We start from the raw sequence: 15,346 nt of genomic DNA on the forward strand, positions 1-15,346 counted from the left end.
TGTATGACTGCTGCAGTACGTACATCACATTTGCACACTATCAGTGCCAAACAGCCCTGGTGGAGTGAGGAGCTGTAAAGAGAAGCAGATGCTCTGTTTATATTCTAAACATGTTTTAAGCTTGTTTCAAAGATTCTGTACAGCAGCTTTAAATGTTTTCCAAAAGCACACACACACTTATCAGTGTTTCTCAAACTTTTTACAGTGTGGACCACCTGAGAAAATGTCAAGCTCTCCTAAGGACCACTATGAAAGCATGAAACTCATAAATCTAAAACACAAAATTATTATTTTTAAATTAGTAAAATTATTGTTTGCAGTAAAGATTTTTTCATAGATTGTATACATTCTACCACAGGCTGTCAGGGTTCCTGGGTCGGTGACCCAGTGTTTTCAGTTTTGTTCATGTTCAGTTTATTTTTCCACTTCCATGTGCTCACTTCCTGCTTTTCCTGTGTCAGCTCGTCTTGTGTCATTAGCCAGATTATGTTCAGCTGTGTACTCACCGGTCTCTCATTGTCATCCTCATCAGTCAGTGTATTTAAGCCCTCTGTTACCTACTCATTCACTGTCGTGTCATTGATGTTATGTTGTCGTTTCTGCCTGCGTTCAGTCAGCCAGCCATTCAGTCAGTCCTTTGTTCATTCAGTCAGCCGTCCAGCCAGCCATTTCCTACCTCTGTTCTGTTTGTTCTCTCCATTGGCAATAAACACCCACCTTCACCTACCTACCTGTGAGTCCAGCATTTGGGTCCTCCCTCTCTCATCCACGACACTACTCCTGACACAGGCAAAGTTGCCTCCATTTTTATATATATATTTTTAAATATTTTCTAATATATTTGTAATAATTTATTCTGTTTTGGGAGTGTTTTTTATGCATCTGTATTATATTATACATACACATTAAAAGTGAATCTCTTTCCAAAAAATGCAGTCAGTTTACTTTTTACTCACTATGAGCATCATTCATTAATCTCCCCAGTAATTAAGGTTAGGATATGTATTTTTTTATTCCAATCCATTCTTCGTTTGCAGCATTTAAATAACCTTTATCAGATTTGATGGTTTTTTTTACAGACTTTTCAAAAAAGTGTTTTGCTTTTCTTTCACAAATGTGGGATTAAATTGTGTTAAAATGTACAAAACAGTGATGTCATGTTTTGTGACGAGGACCCAGGCACAGAGAGACTTGATGAATTCAAGAATCTTATGATTTAGTAAAGTAATTTGCAGACTTGCACGGAGATGGTAAAATTATGATGACTGATAACAGAGACGAAGACAACAGACAATGAGGACAGGGAGGAACAGGGGTTTAAATGTACCAAAGAGACAGTCAGAGAGAACTCAGGACAACATTTAAGGATGCAGGGACTGACAGAGACAGGTTTATCTTGCCTGGCTGGGGAGCTCTCTGGGTGCTCAGCACCCCCAAAGCTCTGATCCTAGAATTGCCCCTGGGGCAAGATACTAACCCCCACTTGCTCTCCGATGCATCCATCTGAGTATGAGTGTATGTTAGTTAGAAAGCAGTGAGAACACAGAGACATCAGTGCTTGTGTGAATGCGGTGTGTTGTATAGAGCGCTTTGAGTACTCTAGGAGAGTAGAACAGTGCTATGTAAGAATCAGTCCATTTACCATAGGTCTAGTGATGGATAAGAGTTCTGGAATTTGGGTTGCTCTTTTAGTTGGTGCTTGGGAGGGTAGAATCAATAAATATCCAGTTCATGATCTTTATGACAATTACGGTACAATATAAGTTTAAAATGTAAATTAATTATCTGCATAAATTTTTCAAATTTTCACTTTCATCTACTAAACTAAGAAGATGGAAAGAAAAGTGACTCGCCACCATTTGGTTTAGAATTGAAGAAACATCTTGGATGAGAGGCGAAACATCTTCAAGAAACTTAAATCAAAAAAATTGTTATTACTGTTCAAAAATAGGTCAGCTGTTCAAGAGTCTGATGGCAGTGGGGAAGAAGGAGTTGTTGAGTCTGGATGTTCTGGATTTCACACTTCTGAATCTCTGTCCCGAGGGCAGAAGTGTGAACAGTGCAACACGTTCTCACTCCCAACTCGTCAAACATGTGACGCATGGTCAGGCTCCCTCTGCTGCACTTATGGACGCGCAGGTACCCCCCTCGCGTCGGGAATTGACGTGAAGGGTCCTCCGATTGAAGAGATTGCCGCGGAAGTGCCTGTTGTCGGTATATTTAGACATTTTCCAAATCACATTGTAGTGACGTATACAGAACACAATAAATTATATAATGTAAACAACTACCTGAAAAACAGGTAGAACGATGCTTTTGTATCGTTTGTTGCATTTATGGAGGGAGTGATGTATGCTGGGTAATGGCACAGCTAGCTACTGGGTGACTTTATTCACCCGCTTCGGCTGTTATCAGTCCATACAATGGGCGTTATTAGCACAAATCAGTCCCATAGATATGGGCCATCTCCTGCTAGATTGTTCAGAAGGTTGTTCACATCCATCCAGATGGAGGATCACTAACAGGAGCGTGGAAGACTCCAGAATCCACTCTGGCTGCAATCCGGTGGATATGCAGTGTGTACAGGTAAGACCGTTTAAACGGACAGCATTTATAGAATGACTATTAAAAGTCAGCGAGTGTCAGTAATGTTAATGTGGTTATGTTAGTAATACACCGAGTGCTAATATAACAGCTTTAAGATGCATTTGTAGATATTATTACGTGTTTTACCGTCTTTATGGTGCTAGCTTAAAGTTACGGTGTAAACGTTAGCTTATATTGGAGTAAAGCTGTTACTGTTTAAACGATGTTAGCACAGAAATATTAGCTTCTGTCATGACTGATGAAGTTACTAGTTAATAAAGTTTCCAGTAAAATGTTTAATCGCAGCCACAGACTGACAGCAAATATCTCGATTAGCTTCAGTGCATCTATAATAAATATGTGCAAGTTTCAGTGCTTCGTTTAAACAGTATGATACTTATACTGACCCAGGGTCAGTGTAAAATACAATCCTAGCTGTGTGAACAAAGCCTGGCTCCTTTAATCCTGCATGACAAACCTCAGGATGCAGGTTATTATTACTCTTTCCTGCTGGCACACCTGTCACACCTTAGAGTCAGCTAGAAACTTACAGTGACGTGGACATCATGCAAAGACTTCCAGACTCTGTAATACTGCAAATGATCAGTGACTCAGGTTAACACTAAACTTTAAACGGCACCTCTGTGTCTCTGTGTGCTGAACATCTAGGATTGAGTCAGGCTGCATCAGCTGAAGCTGTTATTTGTATATATCAGTATTTTTTATTCAGGTGTGGGGAAAATACGTAAGACTGCAGTGAAGCGATGCACCAGATGAATCCCTGGCCAAAGGTATCGTACTTAAATCAGACTACTGATCCAGCCACATCAGCCTTTTGTGAGGTCTGTTTAAAGTAGACTAAAAATGAACTGCAGGTTCCTGAGAGGTGGACTGTGAGCACAGAAACACATGTTCATACATACAGCTGCAGCAAACTTACATTAATTTTAAATAGATTTGTTACTCTGATGTCTGTCTCTGTGTTAGTCCTCTGACAGACTGGTGACCTGTCCAGGTGTGCTCTACCTATGACTACTGGGACAGGCTCTGGCCTCTGTAAAATAAATTTTCTGTTATTCTCATTTAAAGTGCTTATGCATATGCTTAGTTGTGACACTGTTCAGTGAAAGTTTCTAAAACTAGATGAACTTACTTCAGCGTCAGCAGTTTGAGAAAACAACTCCCTTTACAGGTGCTGATAAGGCCAAGGGCACAAAACAGCATAACCATTGATCCGTTAGGTTTCATAGCGAGACACGTGAAGTGTGGTAGGATCAGTTTGTAACTTCCTCCCTCTTCCTTGGAATGCATAAAGGAGGAGGAGCACCACTTCTGTGGCAGCGCTGACATGACTGAACTGTGATGTTTGATGTGTGTTGGCGCAGTAATAAATAGCTTGATCACAGCTCTTTCTGTGTTGCAGACTTTATTTAAAAAATTCCACGACACCCCCCCCCCCCCCCCCACACACACACACACACCCACCCTCCCACTGTGAACCTGAATTAAATATTCAGAAGACATTTGTTTAAATAGTTCTACAAATCTGAGCTGTTGGTGTGTCCTTGGATTGTGTGGTAATAATATTAGAGCCTCAATCTTTCTTACTGAATCTCTACTCTGAGTCATGTTACCTGAGATTAGTTCTATGTTTACCTGTCAGCCTGGACAAATGTGCTGTGTGAAGGAAATTAAATTAAATCAGATCTGAACTGCGTACATTTGAGGAACCTGTTCATATTTAATTGAAATATGATGTGAAGTATGCTCATATCTACTGTAACTGAACCAACCTGGTGCTCTTCATTGAGTCTGAATGTTGGATGTTGTGTATCTCGTGTTCTCTGGGCTTTGTTGTCCTCAGTCTTTTTGCAGGTTCAGAAAACAAAACCAGGAGGCGTGTAAATGTTTCTTCTCCATGATGTTTCTTCAAATGTTTCTTCTGGATGATGATAAGACTGTGACACGGGACGCCACCTTTGGTCTTGTGATGAAGCAAAGCTCAGGAAGAAGTGGGATTAAATGGTACTCGCATGTGTGCGGCTGAGAAGGATGTACAGGGGCACCTGCAGCCAAATCCAAGCCTCAGGTTAGTTGTAGTTGCAGAACGCTATAGACTGAGACAGCTGAGGCATCAAATGTTTGATTAAACGGATGAAAAAGAGAAGTTTCTTCCCTGTAATTATCACTTCTTAAAATCTGTAGCAACTTCAAGTCTGTCAGCGTGCTGAGCATGCTCAGAATGTGACAATATATTTTTGTTCAATATTTAATTTCTTTCAGTTGCAATTGTTAAATGAAAAAAATATATATATATATTCTTATAATTTAGCAAACTAATTTATCAAAAAAAAATATACATATACCTGTATTAGTTTTAATAAATTAATTTGACACCTGTATTGAAAATACCATATTGTATTCATACAGAATCAGTTTGGTATCATGTTTGTCTGCTCACTGATTGCTGAAACTAAGAGCTACTTTGATCTGTTTAGATCTAAAGTATCCAAAGTTGAGCTCTGATGTTTCTTCACCCCTGTGTGTGATATGTGATTCCTACATGCTGGCAGAGCAGCAGTTTGTGCTCACAGATGGTGACGGTGTGGAGAGACGGTGGTGTTTCCTCAGAAGAACCAGCAGAGTCACAAAGGACACCAGTCCATCTCACCACCTTGACTTGCTGACTGATGCTCGTCTCCACTGCACAGAGGAAATCAGCTGACCGAGGTTTGTCCAGTGACGTGTTATGAAATGTATATTTGTTTTATGCTTACAGTTATGTTTTTCTTGACAGAGGCTCTGCAGAGGTTAGACAAAGCAGAGAAAATATGTGCTTTACATTTTACTGTGATTTATTGAGATATTTGTTGCCTGATGTTCAGCAGGAATGGAGAAATAGAATCAAAGGGAGATGTTTTTGCTGTTTTTGTAATGTTTCAGCAACACGTGCCAGATGCTGTTCCTTCATGGTGACATCACCAGAGACAGCCCCGCCCACCTCAGGACCTCGCCATTGGTCATGATGATTATAATGATGACAGCGAGTGCAACTGAGACTGTAAAAATCCACGACCAGAATGTTTCTTTCTAATTATTAATGAATACTGAGAGCCTCTTTCTGTGTTTTGTCTGTTTTGTTTTTTTTACCTCATTTGTTACTAACAAAGTTCACAAACTCACACAGTTTACATGCTGTATGTTTCCATCTTTACCAGCCACACTCTAACTGCATTTAAGAAAATGATCCTTAGAAATCGTCGTTTTTCTCTTTTGTAATTGATGATAATTCAGTGAATATACTGCGCTGCTTCCTTTTATTGCGTCACACATTGCTTTAAGTTTTTCAGTGTCCGGTTATTTTTTACTGCTGTTTGAATTCTCTGTATGTTTGACCCTGTAGACTGTTTGATGGACTGCTTGTCTTCCTGTTTGTTACCGCCGCCTGTTTTTTAATAAAGATTTGGATTTCTGACTTCAACACAGCCTCTGCGTGTTCTCCCTTTGTGTCCTCTTCCTCTGTGAATGTGTTGCATGTGTCACAGATTCATTTTATTAACAGCTTTCCCACAGTGAGTTGCATCAGCATTCATTCACAGCACATTTCAGAAGGATTCAGATTAATACAGTGATCTTACAGTCAGAATGATCCTGACAGAGTGCCACTGTAAATGATCTTTCATCAGGTACATTTTAAAGTTCAGTATTTCAAAGCAGGAGTTATGAAGAATCATGCTGGCATTAGGACTAATAATATGTACTTACAAAGTCAAAGTTTTTTAATTATGCTAGAATATTGGAAGACAATCAACTTTTAGTGTTTTCTGCATATTAATTATTCTGAAATAGAGACGTGACCTTAACTGTACAGAAGCACTAAACAACTGACAATCAGTCAGCTCGGGCTGTGTTTAATCAAAGATTAAACACAGCCCGAGCTGTCATGCACAGTGAGTCTGATCCTTTGCTGTGAGAGTCTGACAAGCATGTTTCTGCTCAGTTTGGAAGAAACTTCTTTCCAATATTCCTTCTCTTTTACAACATAAACTGTGATCAAAGGTACTTATGTTCACAGCATGTAATAATACTGACAGTCCAGGGCATTGTGGTCTGTTGAGCTAGGGTTAGGGTTAGGGTTAGCAATTCAGACATATGTAATCAATATTAAACGTCTCTGATGTGGGCCACTGTCCGCAGTGTTGGGAAGTCCATACCAGGCTGGAACGAGTCAAGGTAGGTGAGCATCCACGAGAAGACACAGCAGATGCATCCTACTAATACTGACAGGACCAGGAGACTCCAGAAACCCAGCATCTTCTCTTCAGTGCCATCCTCGCCTGTCACCCTCTCTGCCCGCAGCTCTTTGAGTATGGGGTGGAGAAGGGCGCAGAGAAACCCTTATTACTAATTTGTATTATAATTCAATTTTCATGAAATATTCATATTCAGTATCGGTCCTTTTATATTAATAACCACGTATCCCCCCAGGCTCATGGTGGGGCAGGGCTCTGTCCTGGGATGCTTGAGTACAAGGTAATGTACACCTGACCAGGTACCCAGGCTGTCAGAATTGTTTTCAATATTTGGTTCAAAAACATGAGTGACAACAAAAATCCAACTAGGATTCTTGCATATGATGAATGAAGTCTGTCTTTGACTGTATTGTCCAGCTGATCCATCAAACCCCCAGCAGGTGAACCTTATTCATGACATAACACGGCAACAATGTAAAAAATGAAACAGCAACAGTCTAAATGTAAAGTGCATTCTAAACTCCTCTTCAATAAATCATATGCAAAGAGTCATTCAGGACTGTAAAACGTGAACTACAGAACCCAGAGTCTTCATCATTAAATCTCTGGTTGCTTCAGTTTTCTATCCTATATCAGATACTTTAAGGTTAGGTTAGGTAAACTTGCATTCTCATGGTGAGGCAAAGTGCTTTATGTGTGTGTGTGCGTGTCATGAACGGCTATAAAAGGCCTATAATTAAAGAACAAAGCGGGGTTTGAGTTCGAGTTGCGGCAGACTGTCACTACTTGTAAATGGAACGCAGCCTTCCTACGGCGGACAGCTAATAACAGGAATCGGACGCGGTCCACCCAAGTCCACAGCAACCACCATAGCAACCGCCTAGCATGACCTTAAAAACATATTCTGTCTTCATAACTATCAAACACGTGAAATGACTTGCAAAGTGTTTAAGTGTTACAGCTGCAGAGAGCTATGGCGGTATCTTTGGAAGCTGTTTACATAGCTAATAATATACGATGTAACCATGGAGACAGTCAGTCACGTGAGCTAGCGGTGCACGTTTACTACAGTAAATAAGGTGATTGCGTGCACACGCTGCAGAGGGTAAAGACATTACTTCAATATTGTTTTATATTGATATATATTTGCCTTCTGTTGACCATCACCTCAGGTTCACCATCACAGTTTCAGCATACAGATGCACACTGTCTAAATATGAACACATTCAAAAACTTATGTCTCAGAAATAAGCACAGCTGTTCATGTTTGTCATTAGAGTTTTATTTGTAAGAAAATTATGAGCTTCATATTGTGCATCAAATAAAAGAACATTTCACAACTCCGAGTCAACAGAAACAGGAAACAGAAATGTCTCTAATGTAGACATGTACAGTGTAGTGTAAGCATTAAAAGATCATAAAGGAAACACTAACATTTATGTGAAACTAATTGTAATAAAAAATGAGCAGGTGCTTTATAGATGTAAAAGAAAGAATCTGAAAACAACACTTTTGGTCTAAGTGATCAAAGTAGAAAACAGAACTGATGTTCAAGAACAAACCGTAGCTGCACTAATATTACACGTCTCCAGTGTTGTGGTGAACAGACATGTTGCTTTTAAAACCACATGCAGTGTGTGACCGTGACTGTTCACTGAGACCATGAACGCCACTTCGCTGAAGCCTTCGCCTTCTTCTTCTTCTTCTTCTAAATTGGAAGCAGAAGGAGCTGCTTTGATCTACTGAAAGGAAAAAGCAGAACATCTGAGCTGAAACCAGTCAGCTGAAACCATTAAGACAGGAACAATCATTCAATGCAGTGTCTCAGGTGGCTTAGCCTGTTACAACTGTTGATACAAGCTAAATACGGTTAACACACAGTGTCAGGGAGCTCCAGTGTGGGAACTAGTGGCTTTAGGTTTGTAGTCATTTAACTTTCATCCATCCATTCATTTAATTCAGGAGGAAGAAATGTCAGGTTGGTGCAGGCTGGTTACATGCATTTGGTCCCATGCTGTCTTTAACTAAATGACTTGGTTCACTTTATGGCTGGGCTGTATGTGGGGTTATATCATGTTATTTGGGCAGGAGTACCTGTCCCCTGTTAGACTTAGAAAGTTTCTCCATAAGTAGAGTTTCTAACTCTTCTAGCACATCTGTGGCTGACAGCTTTTTGGTGGCTCTTTTTACCCCACACTGGTTGTGAGTGTGTAAATAGCCCCACTAGTTCTTTTGGGTTGCAGTTAACTTGGGAGGAAGAGGTAGGTCTGCCATGACTAGATGAATAACAATTATCTGGGATACATAAATTTCATAATGCATGCATGTATCTCTATAAACCTGCCTGAGGGCTGCCATTTTTACATTCAGTTATTTCTTTGTTGAATCTAAATAATGAATGTGTTACAGTTAAACTGACACTGGTCAGTGTAAATGGCTCATTGGGACACAGAAACCTTTAAATTAAACCCATCACCTGATATCGAGTGTCAAACAATATCACAGCTGTAAAAGCTGTTTACAGTCACAATTTATAAAACTATGATTGTAAATAAATTCAAACAAGTGAGCTTTTCTCTTTGTGCTGAATATCAACACTGTGATTTCTTAGACTGTAAGCTTTACTTTAGCGCAACCAGTTGTAGAAGCTGCCTCTCCAAATGTCTTTTGATAACAAGAAAAAAATACCTTTTCAGTCCACGGCCTGAAGTTCTTCTCTGACATCTTCTGCAATCGGCTTTGTCTGCTGGTTTGAAGACAATAAACCACAAAAAGATGATTTAGCCACTTTGTCTGCGTCATGCAGCTCGAATGTGTCGTGTAACGATGTTGAATAGCCGTCGTTATCCCTCTGCTGTGTCAGTAGGATTGTACTGTACAGCATCTCATTGATATGTGAGGAATGCTAATGTAACACGATAACAGACTTACATCATTAAAACATAAAAGACAGGAGATATTTAGATATTTTTATATTTATATTACATTTTATAGCTGACGGATATTACTAAATAGATAGAATTTACTAAATAGCTGGATGAACATGAAAAATATGTCTATAATAACAAATGACCATGAGAGCCAGTAGAATGAATTCAACTGGACACTCAAAAGACGTCCTTAAATGCTCTTTAAGTGGCAGAACAGATGAACAAACAGTTAATTGCTTACTTGAGATGAAATCTGCTCAGCTACTTTGAAAACAGCTTCTAACTGGTTCCTCCTTTAACAGGATGACTGCTCAGGGGTAAGGCCATCATGCAGTCCAGCAACCTTTATGGTTCTGCTTTGATTCACCAGGAACTATTAGGGAAACCTTCCAGCGCCTCCTGTGAAAGACACAGGCATAAACACAAACATTTATTAACATGTTCCACATCCTGTGGACAACAACGTACATGGATGCAGGTTTATTGTTAACTTTTGTAAGGTTTATTTAGTGAACATATCCAGCTGCAGCTCCACTGTGATCCTGAGCTGGATAAGCACTTAAGAAAATGTGTCAATAAATGGACAAACATCAACTTACTATATTTATCCAAACAGACGGGACCAATAATGCTTCACTGAGTTAGAGACTTTAACGTCTCTTCTATGTAAGAATGTCTCGTGCTGATATACCTGCAAACTTGACAACAAAGGTTTTTCAGACTACATGTAGCTGTCCTCTATGTCAGCTCACACATTTACATTTATGTCACACTTATTTCTGCTTTCCCATTTTATAATTATTACTTACATTTTGATTAGATACCTTGAGTTTGTAAATGATCAGATTACATAATTGGAATACAATGTATCCAATTCAGGGTTGCGGGAGGATGAAGCCTATCCCAGCTGATACAGGACAAAGACAGGCTGCCAGTTTATTGCAGGTCTAACACAATATGTGTAACAGAAAATCCACTTACATGTTTGATATTTCTTATAATAATCAGAATTATGACTATTATTTAAAGGTTTCTTCATAAATACATTTTGATTTTTTATAACCTCTAAAATATAAACCTGAGCTGTTTCAGATTCTGACCTCTGACCTCACTGCAGCTCCCTCTTGGAAGTACGTCTGCTTCTTGTCCCCAGTGTTGACCGCCTGCCCTTGATATCACGTACTGTACCTGAGGAACAAAAAAGGACAAACACTTGCCTTCATTTAAAAGTACATTCATACAGAGGTAATCTATGGAAACACACTAGTTCACCCTTTGGGAGGAATCAGTTCCTGTGAAACATTTCTGTAAATGAACATCATGTGGAGAATGAATGAAATGAGTTCTTCAGGTGACTCAGCAGTCCCACACTGACAAATGAAATCTAGTTAAACTATTAAGCATCTTTGCTCTTCTGAAATCTGTGTTAAACAACAACAAACATGAATTAGTAACAAAAATACAGCTGAGTAGAGGCTTTACAAACCACCAGCAGCCATAATGCTGAATTTTAATCTTCAAATGTTTCTGAGCCATCTTCAACCTGCTTTTAAAACATTAAAGTCCCACAGTCAATGCAGCCTGACTCAATCCTAGATGTTCAGCACACAGAGACACAGAGGTGCCGTTTAAAGTTCAGTGATAACCTGAGTCACTGATCATTTGCAGTATTACAGAGTCTGGCAGTCTTTGCATGATGTCCACGTCACTGTACGTTTCTAGCTGACTCTCTGGTGTGACAGGTGTGCCAGCAGGAAAGAGTAATAATAACCTGCATCCTGAGGTTTGTCATGCAGGATTAAAGGAGCCAGGCTTTGTTCACACAGCTAGGATTGTATTTTACACTGACCCTGGGTCAGTATAAGTATCATACAGTTTAAACGAAGCACTGAAACTTGCACATATTTATTATAGATGCACTGAAGCTAATCGAGATATTTGCTGTCAGTCTGTGGCTGCGATTAAACACTTTACTGGAAACTTTATTAACTAGTAACTTCATCAGTCATGATAGAAGCTAATATTTCTGTGCTAACATCGTTTAACCAGTAACAGCTTTCCTCCAATATAAGCTAACGTTTACACCGTAACTTTAAGCTAGCACCATAAAGACGGTAAAACACGTAATAATATCTACAAATGCATCTTAAAGCTGTTATATTAGCACTCTGTGTATTACTAACATAACCACATTAACATTACTGACACTCGCTGACTTTTAATAGTCAGTCTATAAATGCTGTCCGTTTAAATGGTCTTACCTGTACCCACTGCATATCCACCGGATTGCAGCCAGAGTGGATTCTGGAGTCTTCCACGCTCCTGTTAGTGATCCTCCATCTGGATGGATGAGAACAACCTTCTGAACAATCTAGCAGGAGATGGCCCATATCTATGGGACTGATTTGTGCTAATAACGCCCATTGTATGGACTGATAACAGCCGAAGCGGGTGAATAAAGTCACCCAGTAGCTAGCTGTGCCATTACCCAGCATACATCACTCCCTCCATAAATGCAACAAACGATACAAAAGCATCGTTCTACCTGTTTTTCAGGTAGTTGTTTACATTATATAATTTATTGTGTTCTGTATACGTCACTACAATGTGATTTGGAAAATGTCTAAATATACCGACAACAGGCACTTCCGCGGCAATCTCTTCAATCGGAGGACCCTTCACGTCAATTCCCGACGCGAGGGGGGTACCTGCGCGTCCATAAGTGCAGCAGAGGGAGCCTGACCATGCGTCACACGTTTGACGAGTTGGGAGTGAGAACGTGTTGGAACAGTCCATGTTGGGGTGTGTGGGGTCTTTGAGGGTGGAGGCAGCTCTCCTCTGGACTCTGCAATGGTAGATGCTCTGGAGAGAGGGCAGCGTACTTCTGGTGATCTTCTCTGCAGTTGTTATCACTCTCTGCAGGCATTTGCGGTCAATGTCAGTAGTGCTGCTGTACCATGCAGTGATGCAGCTGGTCAGTGTGGGCTCCACAATACAGCTGTAGAACCTGCTGAGGATTTTGGCCGACATGCAGAATTTCCTCTGCCTCCTCACGTATTACAGCCGCTGCTGAGCCTTCTTGACTTTCAAGATAAAGACCCTATAACGATACACATAAGGCCCACCAATCACACAAACACCTATGTGCAAGCACGTGCCTACAATGGGAAGAAAAAACTCAATTTAATTCGAAAAAACCTCCAGTAGAACTAGGCTTGGGGAGGGGCAGCCGTATTGTAAACTCCCGAATCTCCTCTGAACCCTCACAAAGCAAACAGAGAGGCAGCACATTATAACTTCTTAGCCAGTTTTAGGGCTTTGTCACCCTGGTTGCAGTGACCTTCCAGCTCTCAGAGGACCTTCAGAGCAGGTCAAGGGAGCCGATTAGGTCCAACTGTCAAGCCTTAACCACTCAGCCTTCCCTTTCAGGATAAATGACAGTTTGCCATCATCCACTCAATGGTACTCACCTAATATTCATATCACTGGACTATGGAAGTAAGTAAGAACACGTGGGGGGGAAAAGCACCACAGAAAAGCCCCAGTGGACCAGAAATTGAGAACTGTTTTACTATGAGGTGACAGTATGCTGTCACACAGTATATTACAGGAATAGAAAAACCACACCAGCAACAACAACAGAGGTGTGGAAGAAGGAGGGGAGGATGAATATAAAGACGACAGACACATTTTAGTTCAGTTTGCCGTTCTTCCAGCAGTGATGGAGGAAACTGAACTCTGCTTTCAACAACTCTTTAACACCTCCTGCATGAGGCCCAGGCGTCCACACTTTGAGATCATGCTGACTTATATTTTGCTGTCCTTCATTTCTCTGCTTATTGTGATTCTTAACCTGTTGGTCATCATCTCCGTCTCACATTTCAGGTAGAAAGATATCAAACTGAATTGATCTCAAGCAGTAAGAAAGACATTTCTTTTCACAGATAGTATTTCTTTTCTTTTTAAGCCTCTGCACTATATACTTCAATTTGAATAACACTTGATAGAGAAAACTAAATATAAAATATTGTGTTTTCTCTCCCTATTCAGGCAGCTCCACAGCCCCACCAACCTCCTGCTCCTTTCTCTGGCTGTCGCTGATTTCTGTGTGGGCCTCCTCTTGTTCTTCCAAATTGTGCTGATAGATGGCTGCTGGTTCCTCGGTGACATCATGTGCACTCTGTATCAATACCTAGCATATGTCATCACCTCGGCCTCCATAGGAACCATGGTGATCATATCTGTTGATCGATATTTGGCTATTTGTTACCCTCTGCATTACTCCACCAAGATCACACAACAAAGAGTTAAAATTGTTGTCTGTTTGTGTTGGATCTGTTCTGTCATCTTTCAAAGTCTGATTCTGATGGATAACCTGGAGCAACCAGGCAGGTATAACTCTTGCATTGGAGAGTGTGTCTTTGTCATTAATTACATCGCAGGACTTGTTGATGTTACTTTTTCCTTTATTGTTCCCTTTACTGTGATTGTAGTTTTGTATCTGAGAGTGTTTGTGGTGGCTGTGTCTCAGGCTCGTGCCATGAGGTCTCAGCTTGCAGTCACTCACCAGCGATCAGTAACAGTAACTGCAAAGAAATCGGAGCTGAAAGCAGCCTGGACTCTTGGTATTGTTGTTGTTGTGTTTCTTATATGTATGTGTCCATATTACTGTGTGGCTCTCACAGGCCAAGACAGCTTGCCAAGTGCTTCATCACTGACATTTGTTCTATGCTTAGCCTACTTTAACTCATGTCTGAACCCCATTATATATGTCTTTTTCTACCCCTGGTTCAGAAAATCTATAAAAGTCATTGTTACTCTTCAGATACTGCAGCCTGACTCTTCTAAAGTCACCATGCGTTAGACCAAGATTTTGAAACTCTTCATCACACACAAACAAACACACACACACACATGCGCACACACACACACACACACATGCACGCGCACGCGCACACAAACACACACACAAATAAATAAACTACTCACAACTAATAAAGTACTCATTGGTTTTCTTATATGTTTTGAAAAGACCCAAAGCCGAAGTCCTTTACAATGACAGCTGCATTTTTTCTTGTTGATGATTCTTTAAATAATAGATGAAGTAATGTGAACAGAGTGGAAAAAAGCCTTTGTAGTGCATATGTAGTATGTCTTTACATTTTTATGTTAGGCTAACAAACATAGAGTACTGTTCATTTTCACTTGTTTGCCCAAAGCACAAAATGTTTAATTAATGTGTAGTTAACACATTTTTACTCTTTTACTGTGCACTATTTTTTGTAGTCACCGTAGAAAAAAATGTATGTACATATAAGTAGTGTGTTGCTGCGTTGTGTCTGACAGTGAAAAGCAAAAAGATAGACCTCCAAGCAAATAACTTGCCCACTCCAGCTCCCATAACGAAATATAAACAGGTGGGACAAGAGTTAGCTCAGCCCACTACAACTTCCAAGCTTGCAGGACTTATCTGTTCATGCTAACATTAGCAGTGCCTATACACATCCGTGGCAGACATTCAATTCAGTTTTATTTATATAGCACCAAATCACAACAGCAGTCGCCTCAAGACACTTT

General features: G+C 40.2%; 1 protein-coding gene and 1 long non-coding RNA gene across 3 annotated transcripts; one reads left to right on the forward strand and one right to left on the reverse strand.

The window, feature by feature from the left end:
* Nucleotides 1-9,501: 9,501 nt before the first annotated feature.
* LOC147310810 (uncharacterized) lies at nucleotides 9,502-10,948 on the reverse strand. Its single transcript, XR_015125299.1, has 3 exons — nucleotides 10,870-10,948; nucleotides 10,011-10,168; nucleotides 9,502-9,585 (listed from the first exon to the last, which is right to left on the reverse strand). It is a non-coding gene; the product is annotated as an uncharacterized LOC147310810 (long non-coding RNA).
* A 2,485-nt stretch (nucleotides 10,949-13,433) lies between these two features.
* LOC147310811 (trace amine-associated receptor 4-like) lies at nucleotides 13,434-14,633 on the forward strand. 2 transcript variants are annotated; one of them, XM_086266070.1, is made up of 2 exons: nucleotides 13,434-13,654; nucleotides 13,820-14,633. In XM_086266070.1, exons 1-2 carry the CDS (start codon nucleotides 13,491-13,493, stop codon nucleotides 14,631-14,633), a joined length of 978 nt encoding a protein of 325 aa, XP_086122196.1. In that variant the 5' UTR covers nucleotides 13,434-13,490. The 2 variants fall into 2 exon arrangements, with proteins under 2 accessions (XP_086122196.1, XP_086122197.1); XM_086266071.1 differs by having other exon boundaries at nucleotides 13,435-13,560; nucleotides 13,819-14,633.
* Nucleotides 14,634-15,346: the final 713 nt, after the last annotated feature.

The sequence above is a fragment of the Aulonocara sp. 'chitande type north' Nkhata Bay genome, linkage group LG16, assembly GCF_057382095.1.
Source record: "Aulonocara sp. 'chitande type north' Nkhata Bay isolate Kocher_YH1m ecotype deep benthic linkage group LG16, A_spYH_male_GT1.1, whole genome shotgun sequence".
Classification (NCBI taxonomy): Eukaryota; Metazoa; Chordata; class Actinopteri; order Cichliformes; family Cichlidae; genus Aulonocara; species Aulonocara sp. 'chitande type north' Nkhata Bay.

Excerpts from the sequence above, each read along its gene's own strand:
- LOC147310811 (XM_086266070.1), top strand. The coding sequence starts at position 13,491 with ATGGAGGAAACTGAACTCTGCTTTCAACAACTCTTTAACACCTCCTGC. Across the intron at positions 13,655-13,819 it reads ATCTCCGTCTCACATTTCAG|GCAGCTCCACAGCCCCACCA; the intron begins GTAGAAAGATAT and ends CTCCCTATTCAG.